General features: G+C 42.1%; 2 protein-coding genes across 5 annotated transcripts in view; one reads left to right on the top strand and one right to left on the bottom strand.

Moving 5' to 3' along the window:
• Positions 1–21,146, bottom strand: part of WDTC1 (WD and tetratricopeptide repeats 1) — a 71,995-nt gene that overhangs the window by 19,162 nt on the left and 31,687 nt on the right. For 3 of the 4 annotated variants that reach the window (XM_013047179.2, XM_004741076.3, XM_004741075.3), the window contains exons 4-5: positions 1,302–1,348; positions 686–797 (exon numbers count right to left, since the gene is read on the bottom strand). In XM_013047179.2, the coding sequence (XP_012902633.1) occupies positions 686–797; positions 1,302–1,348 (159 nt within the window). Of the gene's footprint in view, positions 1–685; positions 798–1,301; positions 1,349–6,555; positions 6,654–21,146 lie in introns of all 4 variants that reach the window. The other variant, XM_013047183.2, reaches the window with a different exon arrangement.
• LOC123387309 (heterogeneous nuclear ribonucleoprotein A1-like) lies at positions 17,320–18,554 on the top strand. Its single transcript, XM_045064027.1, has one exon. The coding sequence runs from the start codon at positions 17,335–17,337 to the stop codon at positions 18,295–18,297; it is 963 nt and encodes a 320-aa protein (XP_044919962.1). The 5' UTR covers positions 17,320–17,334; the 3' UTR covers positions 18,298–18,554.

The following is a 21,146-nucleotide window of genomic DNA, read 5'->3' as shown; positions in this document are numbered from 1 at the left end:
TTAGGCCCACATTTGCTTCTGTGGACCATTAATCCCACATCTGTTTTCTGAGATCAAAAGGCAGAAACTTCTTGTCATTTCCACCTACAGGGCTTCAGAGGTATGAAGACATTTTTAAATCCCGTTCCCACCTCTCCTTAGCTCACTTTCACCAACAAATCTGTAGCTCAAATGTAGAATCGCTAGAAGTACATATGCCAGCTGCCTTTTTACAATCATCTCATTGAACTATAATACTAAGCCTATGGAGTGCTGCTTCCCTTTTAAAATTAAAGGCCTATTTATTCATTTACTCATGAATCCAGGGGATTTTTCTAAGCTACTTTGTATTTACAGATGAGTAACAGGGCTCAGAGAGGTCAGGTGACTTGCCTAGGTCACACAGCTTCTAAAAGGCAGATTAAGAGGGTCAAACATAGGTCTTCCTGCTATCTAAGTTCATGCTTGGAACCATACCCCACCATCACCACTCAAATAAATATAAATTCACCTGGAGCTGGCCTTGTGGCTCTAAGTGAGGAAGGAGAACATGGAAAGGAGATGGGGTTTCAGGAATCACAGTCAGATAGCTCAGATCACAAAGGTGTCTGTGACCCCAGGGGTATGTGGAACCCAAATGGGCAAATACAACCAGGTACACAACCCAGTCATGCCTCTTACTTGCTCTATGCCTTATCCTGCTCACCTTGACAGAGAAGATATTTGCTGTGTGTCCCGTGTGCATGGAGAGCAGCTTCTTGTGGTGCAGCGGGTCCCACACAATCGTGTGCTGGTCATCGGAACCAGAGGCCAGCAAACTGCAAGCAGAATGAAGGTTTCTGACGTCTCTTCAAGTTCCTAAGCCCTACTCCCCTACCCCACCTCCCCTGTTCATAGGGAATGAAGCCAAGGAGAGTGTGCCGGAGATATCTCGGAATACAAGGTTATCTTGTATTCAACCTTGTAATACAAGGTTATCACCCCACCTCCCCTGTTCATGGGGAATGAAGCCACAGAGAGTGTGACAGAGATATCTCGGAATACAAGGTTATCTTGTAAGCATTAGTTGAGTCTCTTCTATTTTGTCCTAAGGATTTATCATTATTCGTTAAAGGCATTAGATTATATAAAAGAACAAACAAACCAGGGTTTGGGTGGTCATCCAATTCATTGTTCAACTGTGTGTTGATAGTGATGGACTAAACTTAAGTACACAGAAAAGTCTCTTTTCCTGAGATCTACTAAGGAGGAGGAAAGTCCCTTCTCCCAGCCTCCCCACTCCCGTCCCCAGCAGTTTCTCAGATGCTCCGGCTCATACGCACTCTCCTTTCTCGTTCCACTCCAGACAGTTGACACATCCTGAGTGACCCTGGGGGAGCAAATGGAAAGGGACAAGAAGAGAGCCAGTTAAGAGATTCTCTTGGGAAACAAAACACCAAGAAGTAGAACTAAATAGGTAAACTGGCCTTTCCATCATTAGTGTTTTGCTGGTGCATGTGAATGACCAGAATTGAATTAAACTGCCTAGTATCTTACAATATATAAAGTATTTTCATAATCATGATCTCACGTAATACTGAACACCTCAGCCTGGTTTTTTTTTTTTTTCTTTTAAAGACTTTATTTATTTGAGAGAGAGAGAAAGAGAGAGCACAAGCAGGGGGGGCAGCAAAGGGAGAGAGAGAAGCAGGCTCCTTGTTGAGCAGGGAGCCTGATGCAGGGCTCGATCCCAGGACTGTGAGGATCGAAACCTGAGCCAAAAGCAGATGTTTAGCTGCTGGAGCCACCCAGGAGCCCCCACCTGAGCCTTTTAAATAAGGCCACGTTTCATTGATCCTATTTTGCAGAAAAGTAAACTAAAGTTCAGACCAAGTAAGCCATGGAAGTGAGATCAAACAAACTTCTGCTCCTACCACTAAAATGGGCATGTCCCCTTCCAGGGACATCCCCGTCAGCCACAGAAAATTTGCCCAGAGGAATACCTGACCCAAAGGCAGTCAATTAACTAGAAGGTTGATCTTTTGTCCATTCGGCATATAATTTAATTTGTCAGGCACCCACTGCATATCAGGTACTGTTTGGCACTGGGGATACAGCAGTATACAAAACAAAGTCCCTGATCTCCTGGAGCTTACTTCAAGTAGGTGGAGCCTGGTATAGTAAGGTTATTTGGGACAGAGTCTTGAGCTTTGGGGGTCTGAACTGAAACATGGAGAGAGAGAGGCAGTTAGTAGCAGACACTGAAGGCGAAAGCATCCACAGAGAGAATTCATGGTAAAGCCAGAGCAATGAGGAAAGAAAACCCATGAAAAACAGAAGGTATCAAGTGGCAGAAGTGAGTCTTACATGGGAGAAGGAAGGAACAAGTCACCAGGCACTCCTATATACTATTGTCTGTTTTCCCACCCTCCTTCATTCCTAACAGTACCTAGATTTTCATTTACTTAATTCCCTATTCCAAATAAGACCATGTGTTTCAGCGAGTATAAACCCACTGTCCTTGCCATACTGATAGGTTTAGCAACTTAGGCCTTAGCCAAATTGGACATGGCATTCACCTGGGCACAGGGATTGGCTCAGAAGTAAGCCTGTGACCCCAATCAGATGCCAGGGACACAGCTGCTGGGAGGATTCTGAAAAAGGCATTTCCTCATTCTCAGAAGAATCTATGAGAGATGCCTTTCTTCCTCGGATGCTGGGTGTATAGCTGGACACTTGGAATTGCCACACAAGGGAAACCAGCCTGAGAGTGACGTCAACACACAGAAGACAACCCAGTCAAAGGGAATCACACAAAAATAGAGCAAGGGTGACTGACCAGAGTAACCAATACTGACGCCTACTCTACTTCTGGACTTTCAGTTAAATGAGACACTCAGTTCATTTTTAAGGTCTTCTGACTTGGGTTGTTACTTGTAGCCCAACGCATGCCAATTGGTAGTTCCAGCTCAGCTCCCAGTTTATGGATACTTCCTTCAAGATGCCTTTCCTGTCCTGTAAATTTGGGAAGGAGATACACCCTTCCTTGTGGGCTCCTCCTGTCACACTGGACTATGGCTCTGTGTTGACATGATTTTGTTTTTTAAAGATTTCATTTCTTGGGCACCTGGGTGGCTCAGTGGGTTAAAGCCTCTGTCTTTGGCTCAAGTCATGATCCCAGGGTCCTGGGATGGAGCCCCACATCGGGCTCCCTGCTCAGCAGGGAGCTTGCTTCCCCCTCTCTCTGTCTGCCTCTCTGCCTACTTGTGATGTCTGTCAAATAAAATCTTTAAAATCTTTAAAAAAAAGATTTTATTTCTTTGAAAGGGAGCATGAGAGTGGGGAGGGTCAGAGGGAGAAGGAGGCTCCCCACTGAGCAAGGAGCCCGATGCAGGACTTGATCTTGACACTCCATGATCATGACCGGAGCTGAAGGCAGTCGCCCAAACAACTGAACCATCCAGGCACCCTCTCTGTTGACATGAATGTCCACTAGACTGAGCCTGAGAAAGCAGGCTTTGTGTCTTGTATTCATCGTATCCCCAAGGCCAGATACAGAGCCTGGAACATTATCTGTTGCCTGAATGAACAAATGAGTCCAGTGGGACAAGCAGGAAGGATTGAGAAATATGAACAAATCTAATTCCCAAGTATCTGGTTAGGCTTATGATATTTTTAAAGATTTTATTTATTTAAAGGAGAGAGAGAGTGTGCACCCACAAGTAGGGGGAGGAGCAGAGGCTGAGAGAGGACCAGACTCCCTGCTGAGCAGGGAGACCAATATGGGGCTCTATCCCAGGACCCTGAGATCATGACCTGAGTCAAAGGCAGAGGCTTAACTGACTGAGCTACCCAGGTGTGCCCGCAACTATCTGGTTAGAAAAGCTTTTCTTCTGCCTTCTCCTTCCCTCTTACACTTTGCCCTATAAAGATTCTCATCTTGGTTGAACCACATTTCTTTCCGGGTTCTGCATTTACGTGCATTCACTCTGTTCAGACTTGTCAGACCACTTGCTGACCTGAACCTCTCTCACATTCCCATGGCACTCAGCTCAAACTCTCACACGTGGCTCTGGTCACTCTTTTTGGGTCAGAATAACTTCTGGCCTCAGCAGTTTCATTTTCCCACCAGGATGTAAATTCCTGTGCCTAGGGTCGCTTCACATCACAGGCCTTCAGTAATCACCACTTAGTGAGGGCTTACAAAGAGCAAGCACAGTGCTAGCTAACTACTTGTGGTAGGCAGAAAAATGGCCCCTGATGTCTGTGTCCTGATCCTCTGGAACTTAAGAATATGTAATGTCTGGTGGCAAAGGGGACTTTGCAGATGAGATTAAAGTTAAGGTCTTTGAAATGGGAGAGTATTCTAGGTTATCCAAGTGGTCACAATATGATCACATGAGTCCTTAAAATCAGAGAATCTCTCCTGGCTACAGAGAACTTGAGAGATGTAGTTGTGAAAGGGATCTACCTTGTTATTCTGGCTTTGAAGATGGAAGAAGGGGCTTATGGGTCAAGAAATGCAGCAGCCTCTAGGAGTTGGGAATTGGAAAGGAACAGATTCTACCCTGCAGCCTCCAGGAGGAACACAGCCCTGTCCAGATCTTGCTTTTAGCTAGTAAAACCTGGGTCAGACTTCTGATCTACAGAAATGAGATAAGAAATTTGTGTTGCTTTGAGCCACTAAGTTTGTGGTAACTTTATATGACAGGACACTAATACAGCACTCTATATCCATTAACCTATTTAAGAAACAGGTATCACTACTCATTTCACAGATAAGAAAAGCAATACTCAGAGAGGTTAGGTAACCTGCTGTGATATTGTAATTTATAAAAGAAACACATATTTGGGGGCGCCTGGGTGGCTCAGTGGGTTAAAGCCTCTGCCTTCGGCTCAGGTCATGATCCCAGGGTCCTGGGATCGAGCCCCACATCTGGCTCTCTGCTCAGCAGGAAGACTGCTTCCTCCTCTCTCTCTGCCTGCCTTTCTGCCTACTTGCAATCTATCTGTCAAATAAATGAATAAAATCTTAAAAAAAAAAAGAAATACATAATACATATTTGGTCTTCTTTGCCATTTCTGAGCCCCTAGAAGCCCTTGGGATTTCCAGTGATAACAAAGAAAAACATGTCTTGATGTTCATAACAAATCCCTTTTAACTTTAACACCTGAGTTTACGTATTAAGTGATTTTGGGAAAGCACCTAAGGATGGGGACTGGTTTCCAGAGGAACCAACCATATGATTGGAGGGTTAGAACCTTCAGTCCCAGGGGTGCCTGGGTGGCTCAGGTGGTTGGGTATCTGCCTTTGGCTCAGGTCATGATCCCAGGGTCCTGGGACTGAGCCCCTTGTCAGGCTCCCTGCTCATGCTCTGTCACTATCTCTCTCTCAAATGAATAAATAAAATCTTAAAAAAAAAACCCCAAAACTTTCAGTCCTACTCCCCAGAGGTCAGAGAGGAACTGGAGGTTGACTATGTCACCAATGGCCAATATTTTAGTCAGTTATGCCTATGTACATGAAGCCTTCACAGAAACCCAAAAGAACTGGGTTCAGAGAGCTTATGCATTAGTAAACATGTGGAGATTTGGTGGAGAGTGGCACATTCCAAGAGGGTGTGGAAGCTTTGTACTCCTTCCTACATACCTTGTCCTAGGCATCTCTTCTATCTGGCTGTTCCTGAATTATATCCTTTCAGAATAAAGGGTAATCTGGTAAGTAAAATTTTCTGAGTTCTGTGAGCGACTCTAGCAAATTAATCAAATCCAAGGAGGAAGTTGCTGGAACCTCCAATCTATAGATGGTGAGTCAGAAGCACAGGTGACAACCTGGACTTGTGATTGGCATCTGAAGGTCATGGTGCAAGGGGCGGGGCCATCTTAGAGGACTAAGCCCTTCACCCGTGCAATGTGATGCTATCTATCCCCAGACTGACAGTGTCAGAATTGAGTTATATTGTAGGGCACCCATTTGGTGCTGGAGAGTTGCTTGATGGTGTGTAAAAAGAACCCCCCAACACACACTGGACCTGGCACCACTAACAGGATAGGAAGCAGGATTTTTCACTTGAGAGCCTGAGCTCTTAACTACTGTCTGAGAAATGGATGAATGTCTCTAGAATTACTGTTTATTTGTCCTCAAATCGGTAATGCCTCTCAAGTACAGAAGACAGAGGCCAAGTTGATAAACATGATACTTAGGATTAATTTTCACATGGTATAACCTAGCTTAGAGGTGGGTAAGTTGAAGAGAGTATAGACAGAAAGCTCAAACCAGATTCTACAAAAATACAAAGTAACTATTGAGAAAAAGTATTAATAAAGGACTTTATAAGTTACAACACCTGTTTGGGAAGCTTTATAAGCTTTATAAGGAATAGAGTGTTTAAGAGGAGTTATTTTGGCCCTGATAACTAAAGCTGGCTTAGATATATGGTCACATCTGTAATTACATCGTAGAATACAACGGAAGAAAATACGCCTATGACATATCAGAATTAAAATGTGAGTAAAAAATAAAGGGATAAAGCCTCAAACTTTTAAGAAAGTGAGAAGAGGGACTGAACAGAGAAGGCTCCCTAGAGAGGAACAGACCTCTGTGTGCCTCCCCGGACCCTTGGAAATACTGCTGTTTGGGGTGAGCTTTGCACATCAGGGACCTAGAGGAAACCGAAAGTGCACAGAGAGAGAACCTGCAAGAAAAGATTAAATCTCATTTACACTCCAAGTTACAACCTCTTAGTTCCTGTTTAATTTTTTAAAATATTGATTATAACTACAATTTTTGTTAAGTCCCTATAATTTGCTGAGTGGTGTGATATATGGGAGGAGGAGGAGGCAGGAAGAAGTATTTTATCCTAACACTTCTCAGAATTGTAGGTGCACAATGATGATAAAAAGCAAACGGAATTACAGTGGGTTTTATTACTGCTTTTACATTCTTTACAGACTACGTAACCCACGGGCTTATATCCTGCACTATAGCCCCCACCTTCATATGCCTCTAGTATGTAGAACACTAGCTATTACTACACACGATCTCATTATAACTCCCTTTCCACAGGTAAGACTAAGTCTCAGCGATACAAAATAATTTACCTGGGGTTGCACAAATGATAAACATCAAAGTCCAGCTGGGAACCCAGGTCAATAGAACTCCAAAGTTATTTCTCAGGCTATGCTGGATACCTCAGATGTCATGATTATTACTGCCCATTTAAAAAGAAATCTCACTGCTACGATCACTTAAAGACTGTTTGGCAGTTTCATGTAAAGTTAAGCTTACATCTACCCCATGACCCAGAAATTCCATTCCTAGGTAATTACTTAAAAGAAATTAAGACATTTGTCCACACAAGACTGACATAAGGGCACCTGGATGGCTCAGTGGGTTAAAGCCTCTGCCTTCGGCTCAGGTCATGGTCTCAGGGTCCTAGGATCGAGCCCCACATTGGGCTCTCTGCTCAGCAGGGAGCCTGCTTCCCCCACTCCCCACCTGACTCTCTGCCTACTTGTGATCTCTGTCTGTCAAATAAATAAAAAAAAAATCTTTAAAAAAAAAAAAAAAGAACTGACATAAGAATATCCACAGATGCTTTATTTATTTATTTATTTATTTATTTTAAAGATTTTATTTATTTATTTGACAGAGAGAGGTCACAAGTAGGCAGAGAGGCAGGCAGAGAGAGAGGAGGAAGCAGGCTCCCCACTGAGCAGAGAGCCCGATACGGGACTCGATCCCAGGACCCTGAGATCATGACCTGAGTCGAAGGCAGCGGCTTAATCCACTGAGCCACCCAGGCGCCCCGATGCTTTATTTTTTAAAAGCTCCAGGAGCACCCAGCTGGCTCAGTTGGTAGAAGTGTATGATTGATTGATTGATTGATTCATTCATTCATTCATTTATTTATCTGTCAGAGAGAGAGAGTGAGCACTGGCAGACAGAGGCAGAGGGAGAAGCAGGCTCCCTGCCGAGCAAAGAGCCCGATGTGGGACTCGATCCCAGGACGCTGGGATCATGACCTGAGCCAAAGGCAGCTGCTTAACCAACTGAGCCACCCAGGCGTCCCGAAGTGTATGATTCTTGATCTTTGGTTATAAGGTGGAGACCCACACTGGGTATAGGAAGTACTTAAAAATAAAATCTTAGAGGGACACCTGGGTGGCTCAGTTGGTTAAGCGGCTGCCTTCAGCTCAGGTCAGTATCCCACATCGGATTGAGTCCCACATCGGGCCTCTTGCTTGGCAGGGGCCTACCACTTTGCCTGTGCTCACTTGCTCACTCTCTCTCTCTAACAAATAAATAAAATCTTTAAAATAAATAAATAAATAAAATCTTAGGGAGATAAAATCTGGGAGATAAAAGCTCTAAACTGGAATTAAGCTAAAGGGTCATCCATGGAAAAGGGATCAATAAAATAAGTCTATCTACATAGTGGAATACTATGCAGGAATGAAAAGGAATGGACTATAAATACATGTAACAACATGGATGAAACTTAAAAAACATTATGCTAAGCAAGAGAAGCCAAACACATGCAAAAATATACTATCTAATTCAATTTACATTAAGTAAAGAACAGGCAAAACTAATCTTTGGAGACAAAAGGCAAAAAGTGGTTGCTCTGAGGCAGGAGGGTTGACTGGAAAGGGCACCACGAGAACTTTCTATGGTGATGGAAGTACTTTCCAATTTGTTGCAGACAATAGTTATACAAGTGTCAAAACTCACCTAACTCAATACCTGAGACCTCTGCACTGTATTTTTGTGTAAATCATACCTCAATAAAGAGAGAAAAAAAGTGGTAATAATAATAATAGCAATAGTAACAGTTGATATATACTGGGCACTATCTCACCATGTACCAGGGACACTACTGTGCCTGTCACATATACTTTTATTTTTATTTATTTTTTAAAGATTTTTATGTACTTCTTTGAGAGAGAGAGCACAAGTGGTGGGGGGCATGGGGGCAGAGAGAGAGGGAGAGGGAAAAGCAGGCTCCCCGCTGAGCAGAGAGTCCAATATGGGGCTCAGTGTCAGGACCCTGGGATCATGACCCAAGCTGAAGGCAGATGCTTAACTGACTGAGCCACAAGGCGACCATATATATATGCTTTTAGTTAATCTTTACAACTGTCTTATGATGGAAGCATCATTATTTTATTTTTTTCTGATGAGGAAATTGTGTAAATAGTGCAGCCGCATACTGTGTAAATAGTATAGCCAGATTATGAACCCATGTCTGACAAATTCCGAACTTGGCTGTTAACCATGATGTCAGATTGCCTTTTTAAATTCTGAGCTGTCTCTCCTAAAACTTAAATGCTATGTGCCTGCAAGTATTGTGTGGGCTCAGAGAGACATGACTAAGTCAGACAGACACATCTGTCCTCACAGAACTGATGAGGTTTTGTTTTCTCCTTTTCTCTAAACATGCAACATTAGCCTTTGTGTATGTTATTATAATCACATACACATTACTTCAAATGGCTAAGGAATATTCCTCCAAAGGTTAAACCATATCTACCTCTACCTTAGTGTTGTACATATAAGTTAGTTGCAAATTTGGTGAGTTGATGTACTTTTTAAAAATATTTTATTTATTTATTTGACAGAAATAGGGGGAACAGCATAAGCAGGGGGAGCAGTAGGCAGAGGGAGAAGCAGGCTCCCCGCTGAGCAAGGAGCCCAACTGGATCCCAGGATCCTGGGACTCATGACCTGAGCTGAAGGGAGATGCCTAACTGACTGGGTCACCCAGGTATCCCGAGTTGATGTATTTTAAAGTTGTAGTGGGAAAAGGACATTTATAGGTGACTGGTCAGCCCAGACTAGGACTAATGTCATGGTTTTGGTTTTTTAAAGATTTATTTATTAACTGAGAGAGACAGAGAGAGGGAGGAGGGGTGTATAGGGAGAGAGAGAATCTCTTGGAAGAAAGTCCCAGTGGACTCCCTGCTGAGCAATGCAGTGGGATGTGGGGCTCAATGTCATGCCTGTAAGATCATGACCTGAGCTGAAATCAAGAGTCAGACACTCAACTGACTGAGCCCCCAGGGACCCCTATAAAATCTGTGTTGTAATGCGAAGTATCACCTGTGCTACTCAAGAGCCTGATAAGCAGTAATGGTGTGGAAAACTATTAGAATGGGAAACATTATTAACAAATGCAAGTTAGTAGGGGCGCCTGGGTGGCTCAGTCAGTTAAGCATCTGACTCTCCATTTTGACCCAGGTCATGATTTCAGGGTCATGATACTGAGTCCCATGTCAAGCTCCACACTCAGCATGGAGTCTGCTTGTCCCTCTCCCTCTTCCCCCATTTGTGTGTGCATTCTCTCTCCTCTCTCTCAAATCAATCAATAAATAAAATTTTGGGGGCACCTGGGTGGCTCAGTGGGTTAAAGCCTCTGCCTTCAGCTCAGGTCATGATCCCAGGGTCCTGGGACTGAGCCCCACAGTGGATCAAGGACCTACATACAAGATCTAAAAAGTATAAAGTCCTGGGATTGAGCCCTGAATCGGGCTCTCTGCTCCACGAAGAGCCTGCTTCCTCCTCTCTCTCTGCCTGCCTCTCTGCCTACTAGTGATCTCTATCAAATAAAAAAATAAAAAAATAAATTTTAAAAATAAATAAATAATCTTTGAAAATAAACAAGTACAAGTTAGTAGACAGCAATCTATTAAAATATGGGAGCCACAGGGGAAAAATAATAAAAGTCATTCATTTCTAGAGGAAAAAAAAATAGGAACCATTTTATAAGGGAATAAGAAAAAAAGAAGAGAAGCAAAGAGCTAGGAAGTCTACAAATCAGTGTGTATCCTGGTATAACAAAAGGGTCTAGAAAGCCTTTTGTCTTAATTTATTTTTTACAAGCAGCAAGCCTAGGCTGATTAGTGACAATCAGAATTGTACAGTAAAAAGAGATGTCAGGGTTCAACTCTGGCTTGGCCTCTTCCAAGGTCTATGAGTAGTCATGTAAGAGTCCCCAAACCAGGATGCCTGGGTGGCTCACTGGGTTAAGCATCTGCCTTTCACTCAGGCCATGATCCCAGAGTCCTGGGAAGCAGGGAGATTGGGGCTATAACTGATGATTAATGGTTTCTTAAACATATAAATCATATATATGATAAGGGTCTAGTATCCAGGACGTATAAAGAATTTTTACAGCTCAACAATAAAAAGACAAAAAACTCAATTAAAAAATGGTTAAAAAGAGGAGCACATGGGTGGCTCGGTGGGTTAAGCCTCTGCCTTCAGCTCAGGTCATGATCTCAGGGTCCTGGGATCGAGCCCTACATCAGGCTCTCTGCTCAGCGGGAAGCCTGCTTCTCTCTCTCCCACTCCCCCTGCTTCTGTTCCCTCTCTCACAGTGTCTCTGTCAAATAAATAAATAAAATCTTTAAAAAAAAAATGGTTAAAGAAGGGGTGCCAGAGTGGCGCAGTTGGTTAAGCATCTGATTCTTGGTCACAGCTCAGGTCTCGATGTCAGGGTGGAGTTCAGGCTCTGCATTGGGCTCCACAATGCACATGGAGCCTACTTTTTTTTTTTTTTTAAATATTTTATTTATTTACTTGACAGAGATCACAAGTAGGCAGAGAGGCAGGCAGAGAGAGAGACAGGCCGGAAGAGAGAGAGATGAGGAAGCAGGCTCCCTGCTGAGCAGAGAGTCCGATGTGGGGCTCGATCCCAGGACCCTGGGATCATGACCTGAGCCGAAGGCAGTGGCTTAACCCACTGAGCCACCCAGGCGCCCCACATGGAGCTTACTTTAAAAAAAAAAAAAAAAAAAGAAAGGATAAAGGATCTAAATAGATATTTCTCCACATGAAATATACAATGGCCAATAAGAACATGAAAAGATGCTCAAGGGGCACCTGGTGGTTCAGCAGGTTAAGCATCTGCCTTTGGCTCAGGTCATGATCCCAGGGTCCTGGGACTGAGCCCCACAGTGCATCAAGGACCTACATATAAGATCTAAAAAGTATAAAACTCTTAGAAGGAAACATGGGTATAAATCTTTGTGACCTTGGATTAGGCAAAAGTTTTTTTGTCACCCGCCCTTTTTTTGATAGTGCGGCTACAATTGATGGTTAATGGTTTCTTTTTTTAATTATTTTTATTAACATATAATGTATTATTTGCCCCCGGGGTACAGGTCTGTGAATCATCAGGCTTACACATTTCACAGCACTCACCATAGCACATACCCTCTCCAATGTCCACAACCAATCACCCTCTCCCTCCCTCCCCCCCCAGTGACCCTCAGTTTGTTTCCTGAGATTAAGAGTCTCTTATGGTTTGTCTCCCTCCTGATCCCATCTTGTTCCATTTTTTCATTCCCTACCTCCCAAGCCCCCGCCCTGCCTGTCAAATTCCTCATATCAGGGAGATCATAGGATAATTGTCTTTCTCTGATTGACTTATTTTGCTCAGCATAATACCCTCTAGTTTCATCCACATAGTTGTAAATAGCAAGATATAATTTCTTTTTCTTTTTTTTTTTTTAAAGATTTTATTTATTTATTTGACAGAGAGAGATCACAAGTAGGAAGAGAGGCAGGCAGAGAGAGAGGAGGAAGCAGGCTCCCTCCTGAGCAGAGAGCCCAATGCGGGGCTCAATCCCAGGACCCCGAGATCATGACCTGAGCTGAAGGCAGCGGCTTAACCCACTGAGCCACCCAGGCGCCCCAGATATAATTTCTTTTGATGGCTGCATGGTATTCCACTGTATGTATGTATGTATATATATATGTATGTATCTCCACATTTTCTTTATCCATTCATCTGTTGATGGACATTTAGGTTCTTTCCATAGTTTGGCTACTGTGGACATTGCTGCTATAAATATTTGGGTGTACTTGTCCCTTCGGATCACTATATTTGTATCTTTAGGGTAAATACCCAGTAGTGTGATTGCTGGGTTGAAGGGTAGCTCTACTTTAAACTTTTTGAGGATCCTCTATACTGTTTTCCGGAGTGGCTGCACCAGCTTGCATTCCCACCAACAGTGTAGGAGGGTTCCCCTTTCTCCGCATCCTCACCAGCATCTGTCATTTCCTGACTTGTTAATTTTAGCTATTCTGACTGGTATGAGGTGGTAGGTGATTAATGGTTTCTTAAACATGACACCAAAAGCACAAGTGATAAATGGAAACAAATAACTTGGGCTTCATTAAAAATAAAAACTTCTGTGTCAAAGGTGCTATCAAGTAAGTGAAAAGACAATCCACAAAATGGGAGAAAACCATTTAAAATCATGCATGTGAGGATATGGAGACACTAAAACTGTCATACATTTTTCCTGGGAAAGTAAAATGGTGCTGCCACTTTGAAAAATAGTTTGGCAGTTCCTCAAAAAATTGAACATAAAAACAAACAAAAAACATATGATCCAGCAATTCCACCCTTAGGTATATACCTAAGGGAACTGAACATGTATGACCACACAAAAGCTTGTACACAACGTTCACAGCAGCATTATTCATAGCTAAAAGATGGAAATAACCAAATGTCCACCAACAATGAATGGATAAACAAAATGTGGTATATCCATATAACAGAATGCTATTGGCTATAAAAAGGAATGAAGGACTGATTCATGCTATAACATGGATGAATCCTGAAGACATCATGCTAAGTAAAAGAAGCCAGATACAAAAAAGCCAGGTATTGTATAATTCCATTTTTATGAGATGTCTAGAATAGGAAAATCCACAGAGACAAAAAGTAGACTAGTGGCTGCCAGAGATAGGTAGTAACTACTAATATGGATAAAGGGTTTCCTTTGGGGACAACAAAAATGTCTAGAATTAGATAGTGGTGAGAGCTGCACAATTTTGTGACTATACTAAAAACGACACTGAATTGTACACTTGAATAAAATAAAAAATAAACTAAAAACAAGCTAACAAACTGGTGGCAGGCGGGATTTGGCCCACAGACCATACTTTACTGAACCCTGATCTAAAGGATATTCCTTGAAATCTCTTCCAAAGTCAGGTCTCGGGGCACCTGGCTGGCTCAATGGGTTAAAGCCTCTGCCTTCAGCTCGGGTCATGATCCCAGGACTCTGGGATCGAGCCCCGCATCAGGCTCTCTGCTCAGCGGGGAGTCAGCTTCCCTTCCTCTCTCTCTGCCTGCCTCTCTGCCTACTTGTGATCTCTGTCAAATAAATAAATAAATAAAATCTTAAAAAAAAAAAAAAGAGTCAGGTCCATCTTTTTCTTTGTGGTTGACTATTTAATAAACTTTGTATATAATTTACTTCTCTATAAGGTATTATTAAAAAAACCACTCTGACAAGTCTTTATTAGTGTAAGGTTATACTCTGATAAAACTTCCATGGTCTACTAACTGTATTCAAAAAGAAAACCAATCTAGTTTGATATTACTTGTTTCTAGTGAATTTATGCTCAAATTATGTATGAAACAAAACACGAACAAAAAAGCAATCAAGCCAGATTGTGAAGGTGAGATACGTAATTTTGCAACTTATATGGAAAATATTAAGAAAACTAGTATGGCAAGAGAATGAATCCACCAAACCAAGAACTATTTGTTAATCAATGAACTAACTAACAATTCATTGATTAAAGTAAGCTCTAGGGCGCCTGGGTGGCTCAGTGGGTTAAGCCGCTGCCTTCGGCTCAGGTCATGATCTCAGGGTCCTGGGATCGAGTCCCGCATCGGGCTCTCTGCTCGGCAGGGAGCCTGCTTCCCTCTCTCTCTCTCTCTCTCTGCCTACTTGTAATCTCTCTCTGTCAAATAAATAAAATCTTTAAAAAAAAAAATAAAGTAAGCTCTACACCCAGTGTAGAACAAAACAGGAGGGGCTTGACCTCACAATGCAGAGATCGAGAACTGCATGCTGAACCAGCCAGGTGCTGGTAAACCCTTTCTAAAAAGAAGACACATGGTTGAGGTAGAAAGAATTATAAACTATGGGGCCAGACAGGCCTGACAGAATCTTATTAATGTTATTATTAATTTATTAATTATGTATATATTATTAATCTTATTTTTAAAAAAGATTTTATTTATTTATCAGAGAGAGAGGGAGGGAGAGAGAGCGCGAGCATAGGCAGACAGAATGGCAGGCAGAGGCAGAGGGAGAAGCAGGCTCCCTGCTGAGCAAGGAGCCCGATGTGGGAATCAATCCCAGGACGCCGGGATGATGACCCGAGCCGAAGGCAGCTGCTTAACCAACTGAGCCACCCAGGCATCCCTTATTAATCTTATTTTTATCACTTATGTGACCTTGGAAATGCTCAATTTTATTCTCCTTATTTGTGAAGTAAGATTCCTTTCCTCTCCCTCTCTCTACCATGTGTGGAACATTGTGCTAAGAAATCCCACAAGTGAAAGAAATAGAATGGATCAAAATGTGGACAAAACTTTAAAGTGTCCTTGGAAGGGGCGCCTGGGTGGTTCAGTGAATTAAGCTGCTGCCTTCAGCTTCAGGTCATGATCTCAGGGTCCTAAGATCAAGTCCCGCATCGGGCTCTCTGCTCAGCAGGGAGCCTTCTTCCTCTCTCTCTCTCTGCCTGACTCTCTGCCTACTTGTGATTGTTCTTTCTCTGTCAAATAAATAAATAAAATCTTAAAAAAAAAAAAAAGTGTCCTTGGAAGATCCTGGTGATGCAACCAAAAATGAAAATGCCTCCCCCAAAAGTGAGGACTGCAGGCTACAAACTGGAATCCAAGGATATTTGGCTCCTGCCTGGTTCTGACATTAAAACTCACTAAGACAAGATGAGCTAGCACATGTAACTAAAGCGGGATGTGAAATGCTGAGCAAAGATGTCCATGGAAAATATATACCAAAACATCATAGATTTACTCCTAATTAGTATTAAATTTAAATCCTGTAATATCAACTTCCTTTCTGCCTCTCTTACTCAGTTGCTGCCAATATACCAGTTCTTTATATACACATATAAGATTTTATCTATTTATTTGAAAGAGAGAGAGAGAGAGAAAGCACAAGAAGAGGGGAACAGCAGAGGGAGAGGGAGAAGAAGGCCCCCCACTAAGCAGGGAGCCAGACTTGATCCCAGGACCCTAAGATCATCACCTGAACCACAGGCAGACTGACTGAGCCCCGAGGGCACCCCTAAAGTTTATCTTTAGAATACATATACTCGAAGAATATATATATATTCAAATATATATATATATTTATATTTCATATATATATTTTTAGAATACATATACTCGAAGAATATATATAGTCAAAGTACTGTGTTAAAAAATTACTTGGGTTAGTTGGCATCGCTCTCCCCATCGTTGTTTTTATTTACTTTTTGAATGTGCGAACTACAACGTGGTTCTAAAAGTAAAAACTCTACAGAAAGGTCCAGAAAAAGGTTACTCCCTTTTTTCTACCTCTCCACCCCTATATCTTCCATCCACTAAAGGGTAACCCATTTCATTAGTTTCTGCTTAACCATTCTGTGCTTGTGTTTGCAAAAATATGCAGGTACCTATATAAATTCTTAGACCAAAATCAGCAAAAATTATATTAAAATAGCCTTTAAACATATGGAATAGATATTCAATTTCACTCATAAGAGAAATATAACTTAAAACTACATTGAGATACTATTTTTCACCTGTTAGAATGGTAAAAAAAATTTCTAAAGCTTAACCACACAGTCTGTTATTGAATTGTGGAGAAGCAGGCACTCTCCTGCATTACAACTGGGAAAACAAAATGGTACAACTCCCATGGAGGAAAATTTGGCAATGTCTAACAAAATCATATATGCATTTACCCTTTGGTCAGCACTTCTACTTTCAGGTTTTTACCCTAAAGATACACCTCTAGCAATACTAAAATACTTACATGTAAGGTTAGTCATCATGGTATTGTTGTAGTTGTAACTATTAGAAACAACCCTAAGAGTCCATACAGGGGATATTCACTGAATAAATCTGGGCTCATCTACATAATACAGTATTATGCAGCTATGAAGAACTCTATGCACTGAAACAGGTGATTTCCAAGATACCTTGGAAAGTGAAAAGAGTGTGTGTATATATATACATATATACAATCTTAAGTCATGCCTCACTGATTTTCATCCTCAAAAAAATCTTCCAAGTCCAGGGGCACTTAGGTGGCTCAGTGGGTTAAGCTGTTGCCTTCGGCTCAGTTCATGATCTCTGGGTCCTGGGATTAAGTCCCGCATCAGACTCTCTGCTCGGCGGGGAGCCTGCTTCCTTCTTCCTCTCTGCCTGCTTCTCTGTCTACTGTGATCCCTCTCTGTCAAATAAATAAATAAAATCTTTAAAAAAAAATCCTCCGCTTTCTGCCCGTGGATGCCGCCGAGTAAGCATCGTTAAAGTCTCCCCTCCCACCGCCATCATGTCTAAGTCAGAGTCTCCCAAAGAGCCTGAACAGCTGCAGAAGCTCTTCATCGGAGGTCTGAGCTTTGAAACAACCGATGAGAGTCTGAGGAGCCATTTTGAGCAATGGGGAACACTTATGGACTGTGTGGTAATGAGAGATTCGAACACCAAGCGCTCCAGAGGCTTTGGGTTTGTCACATATGCCACTGTGGAGGAGGTGGATGCAGCCATGAATGCAAGGCCACACAAGGTGGATGGAAGAGTTGTGGAACCAAAGAGGGCTGTCTCAAGAGAAGATTCTCAAAGACCTGGTGCCCACTTAACTGTGAAAAAGATTTTTGTTGGTGGCATTAAAGAAGACACTGAAGAACATCATCTAAGAGATTATTTCGAACAGTATGGGAAAATCGAAGTGATTGAGATCATGACTGACCGAGGCAGTGGCAAAAAGAGGGGTTTTGCTTTTGTAACATTTGATGACCATGATTCTATAGACAAGATTGTCATTCAAAAATACCATACTGTGAATGGCCACAACTGTGAAGTAAGGAAAGCGCTCTCTAAGCAAGAGATGGCTAGTGCTTCATCCAGCCAAAGAGGTCGAAGTGGTTCTGGAAACTTTGGTGGTGGTAGTGGAGGTGGTTTTGGTGGGAATGACAACTTTGGTCGTGGAGGAAACTTCAGTGGTCGAGGTGGCTTTGGTGGCACTCGAGGTGGTGGTGGATATGGTGGCAGGGGGGATGGCTATAACGGATTTGGTAATGATGGAAGCAACTTTGGAGGTGGCGGAAGCTATAATGATTTTGGCAATTACAACAATCAATCCTCAAATTTTGGACCCATGAAAGGAGGCAATTTTGGAGGCAGAAGCTCTGGCCCTTATGGTGGTGGAGGCCAATACTTCGCCAAACCACGAAACCAAGGTGGCTATGGTGGTTCCAGCAGCAGCAGCAGCTATGGCAGTGGCAGAAGGTTTTAATTACTGCCAGGAAACAAAGCTTAGCAGGAGAGGAGAGCCAGAGAAGTGACAGGGAAGCTACAGGTTACAACAGATTTGTGAACTCAGCCAAGCACAGTGGTGGCAGGGCCTAGCTGCTACAAAGAAGACATGTTTTAGACAATACTCATGTGTATGGGCAAAAAACTCGAGGACTGCATTTGTGACTAATTGTATAACAGGTTATTTTAGTTTCTGTTCTGTGGAAAGTGTAAAGCATTCCAACAAAGGGTTTTAATGTAGATTTTTTTTTTGCACCCATGCTGTTGATTGCTAAATGTAATAGTCTGATCATGACGCTGAAAAAAAAAAAAAAAACCTCCAAGTCCAGCCAACCCCTTTATTCTCTTTACATGCTGCATCATGTCTTTATTTCCCTTCCTATTCCCCTAAGAATCCATGATTCATTACTAAAATCATTCTCTTGCAACATTCATTTGACAAACCCCCAACCCTAAATGATACTCTAGTTCTCCTGCATCTTTAACTTTCCCTTTCTACACTAATTCCTTCCCCTTGGAATTAAACAAGCACAAGTTCCTCTAATCTAGAAAAGTACTTCTTTGATGCCAAATCTGCATCTAGCTATGGCCTTCCATTTCTATTCCCCTTTGTAGCCAGACCAAAAGAGTAGCCTATACTCAGTATTTTCACTTCCTTACTTCCCAGTAATTCCTCAATCCACTTCTGTCATCTATACCACACACCACAAAAATGGCTCTTGCCAAGGTTACTATTGTAGCTTCCTTGCCCTAAATCAATGGACATTTCTTAATCCTTATCTTACTTGGACCCTGGCAGTATTTGATACTTCCACCTCAATACAACTTTCTTCTGGGTTCTGTGACATCACCATCTCTCTCTGTGTTCCTTCCTACTCCTCTAGTTACTCTTTCTTGGTACCCTTTGCATATTCTTTGTTCACATGGCCCTTATGTTGGTCTTCTTTATGTCTCTATCCAAGACTTTCCCTCCACTCTGCATATTCCCCAGAGGTGATTACAACTTTTCCATTGTTCCAATCTCTATGATGTTCCCTGCTCTCACATCAACATCTCCGAAGTGTACCTAGATCTTAGGCTCAGAGTCAAGTATTCCAACTACCTATCCAGAAAGCACTAGATAATGTACAACATACAGCTCCAGAACATCCATACTGAGCTTGCTATCTTCCCCCCAAACCTATTCTTTTTCCAGTGCTTCCTTAGCCTAGTGAATGATACTATCATTTACTCTGCCAGTCAAGTCAGAAACTTGACCTTCACCCTGGACTCCTCTTTCCTAACTTTTCACATCAAGTCACCAAGAATTCTGTTTATTCTATCTCTTAAATGTTTTGCAAACTCACTGACTTCTTTCCATCCAAATTACCATTATCTAGGGTCAGGTTATCTAACACCTCTTCCTGAATCACAGCCACAGTCCCTTAAACTGGTCTGGCTATATTTACTTATTAATTGTTATTAATTTTAAAGGTTGATTTATTTATTTGAGAGAGAGTGCATGAGCGGAGGGAAGGATAGAGGGAGAGGAGAAAGCACTGTGATGGACCCCATGAGATCAATCCCACAGCCCATGAGAACAAGACCTGAGCAGAAAACAAGAGTAAGACGCTTAGCCAACTGAGCCACCCAGGCGCCCCTAGTCTGGCTATATTTAAACTTGTGCAATCTTCATTTTGAAGCCAAGATAATTTTTTTTTTTTGCCAAGATAATTTTAAAGCTTAATTCTGATCATTTGCTCCTACTGTAAAAACCATTCAATGGTTCTCCACTGACCTTAGGATAAAGTCCATGGTCTTCAACATAGTTTACAATGTCTTATTAGGAGCATTTCGCCCACACTCATCTCACCAACCTCATCTGTCACCCTTCTCCCACTTGTATTTTGTGACTGCCTGTTCTCCTGAACTGAGTACCCTCTACTCTCTCTCGCATCACTCATAACCCCAACCTAGCACTTTTTCTCTCCCTACCAATCCCCAAATCTAGCTCCTCCCATCCAGCTCTCAGGCATCAATGTGGACTACATTTCTTTTAGGAAACTAAGCTGTGATTTCTCCAGCCCATCAAGTTTCACCCATTTGTGAAATTTCTCAGAATAATGGGGGACACATAGAGGAATAGAGACTGGGGTAGGGGAGAGAACATTTGTTGAGCAGTGCTCTAAGAATGAAGGAATGTAAAAGATGTACAATTTAGTACAAACTCCATGAAAGATAATTTTGTTTTTTAAGATTTTATTTAACAAAGAGAGGGAACACAAGCAGGGGGAGGGCACAGGGAGAAGGAGAAGCAGGCTCGCTGAGGGACTCAATCCCAGGACGCTGGGATCATGACCTAAGCCCAAGGCAGATGCTTAACTACGTGAACCACCCAGGTGCCCATGAAAGGTAATTTTGATAATAATTATCCAAAAATCACAGATATGTATACCCTCTGACCTACTAATTCCACTCATAGGTTTTTATCCTATAGACACCAATATGTGCCAGTGATACTGCAAGCAATAATGTAGGTACAAAAGACTGTAGGTAATCTACATGTCTGCAGACAGGAACAGTTTAAATGAATTACTCTGAAGCCATGAAAGAATTAGAAATTAGAAATATCTTTATGTACTGATATACTAAAATCATAAAACATTTTTAAAATAAAAATCTTAAGGTACAAAGCAGTAAATATGTTATGCTAACATTTGTGAGAAAGGGTGAGAACGCATAAAATTCCTCTGGAATGATACTAAAACTGACTAGTTGATTCCAGGGAAGTAAATTAGGTGGCTGGGAAAGAATGGGAAGGAGATGATCTTTTAAACTTTTAAGATTACA

Source organism: Mustela putorius, unplaced genomic scaffold (assembly GCF_011764305.1).
Source record: "Mustela putorius furo isolate JIRA1106 unplaced genomic scaffold, ASM1176430v1.1 tig00003853_pilon_pilon_pilon, whole genome shotgun sequence".
Lineage (NCBI taxonomy): Eukaryota > Metazoa > Chordata > Mammalia > Carnivora > Mustelidae > Mustela > Mustela putorius.
Note: the sequence above shows the minus strand (reverse complement) of the source record. Positions and strands in the feature narration are given on the sequence as shown.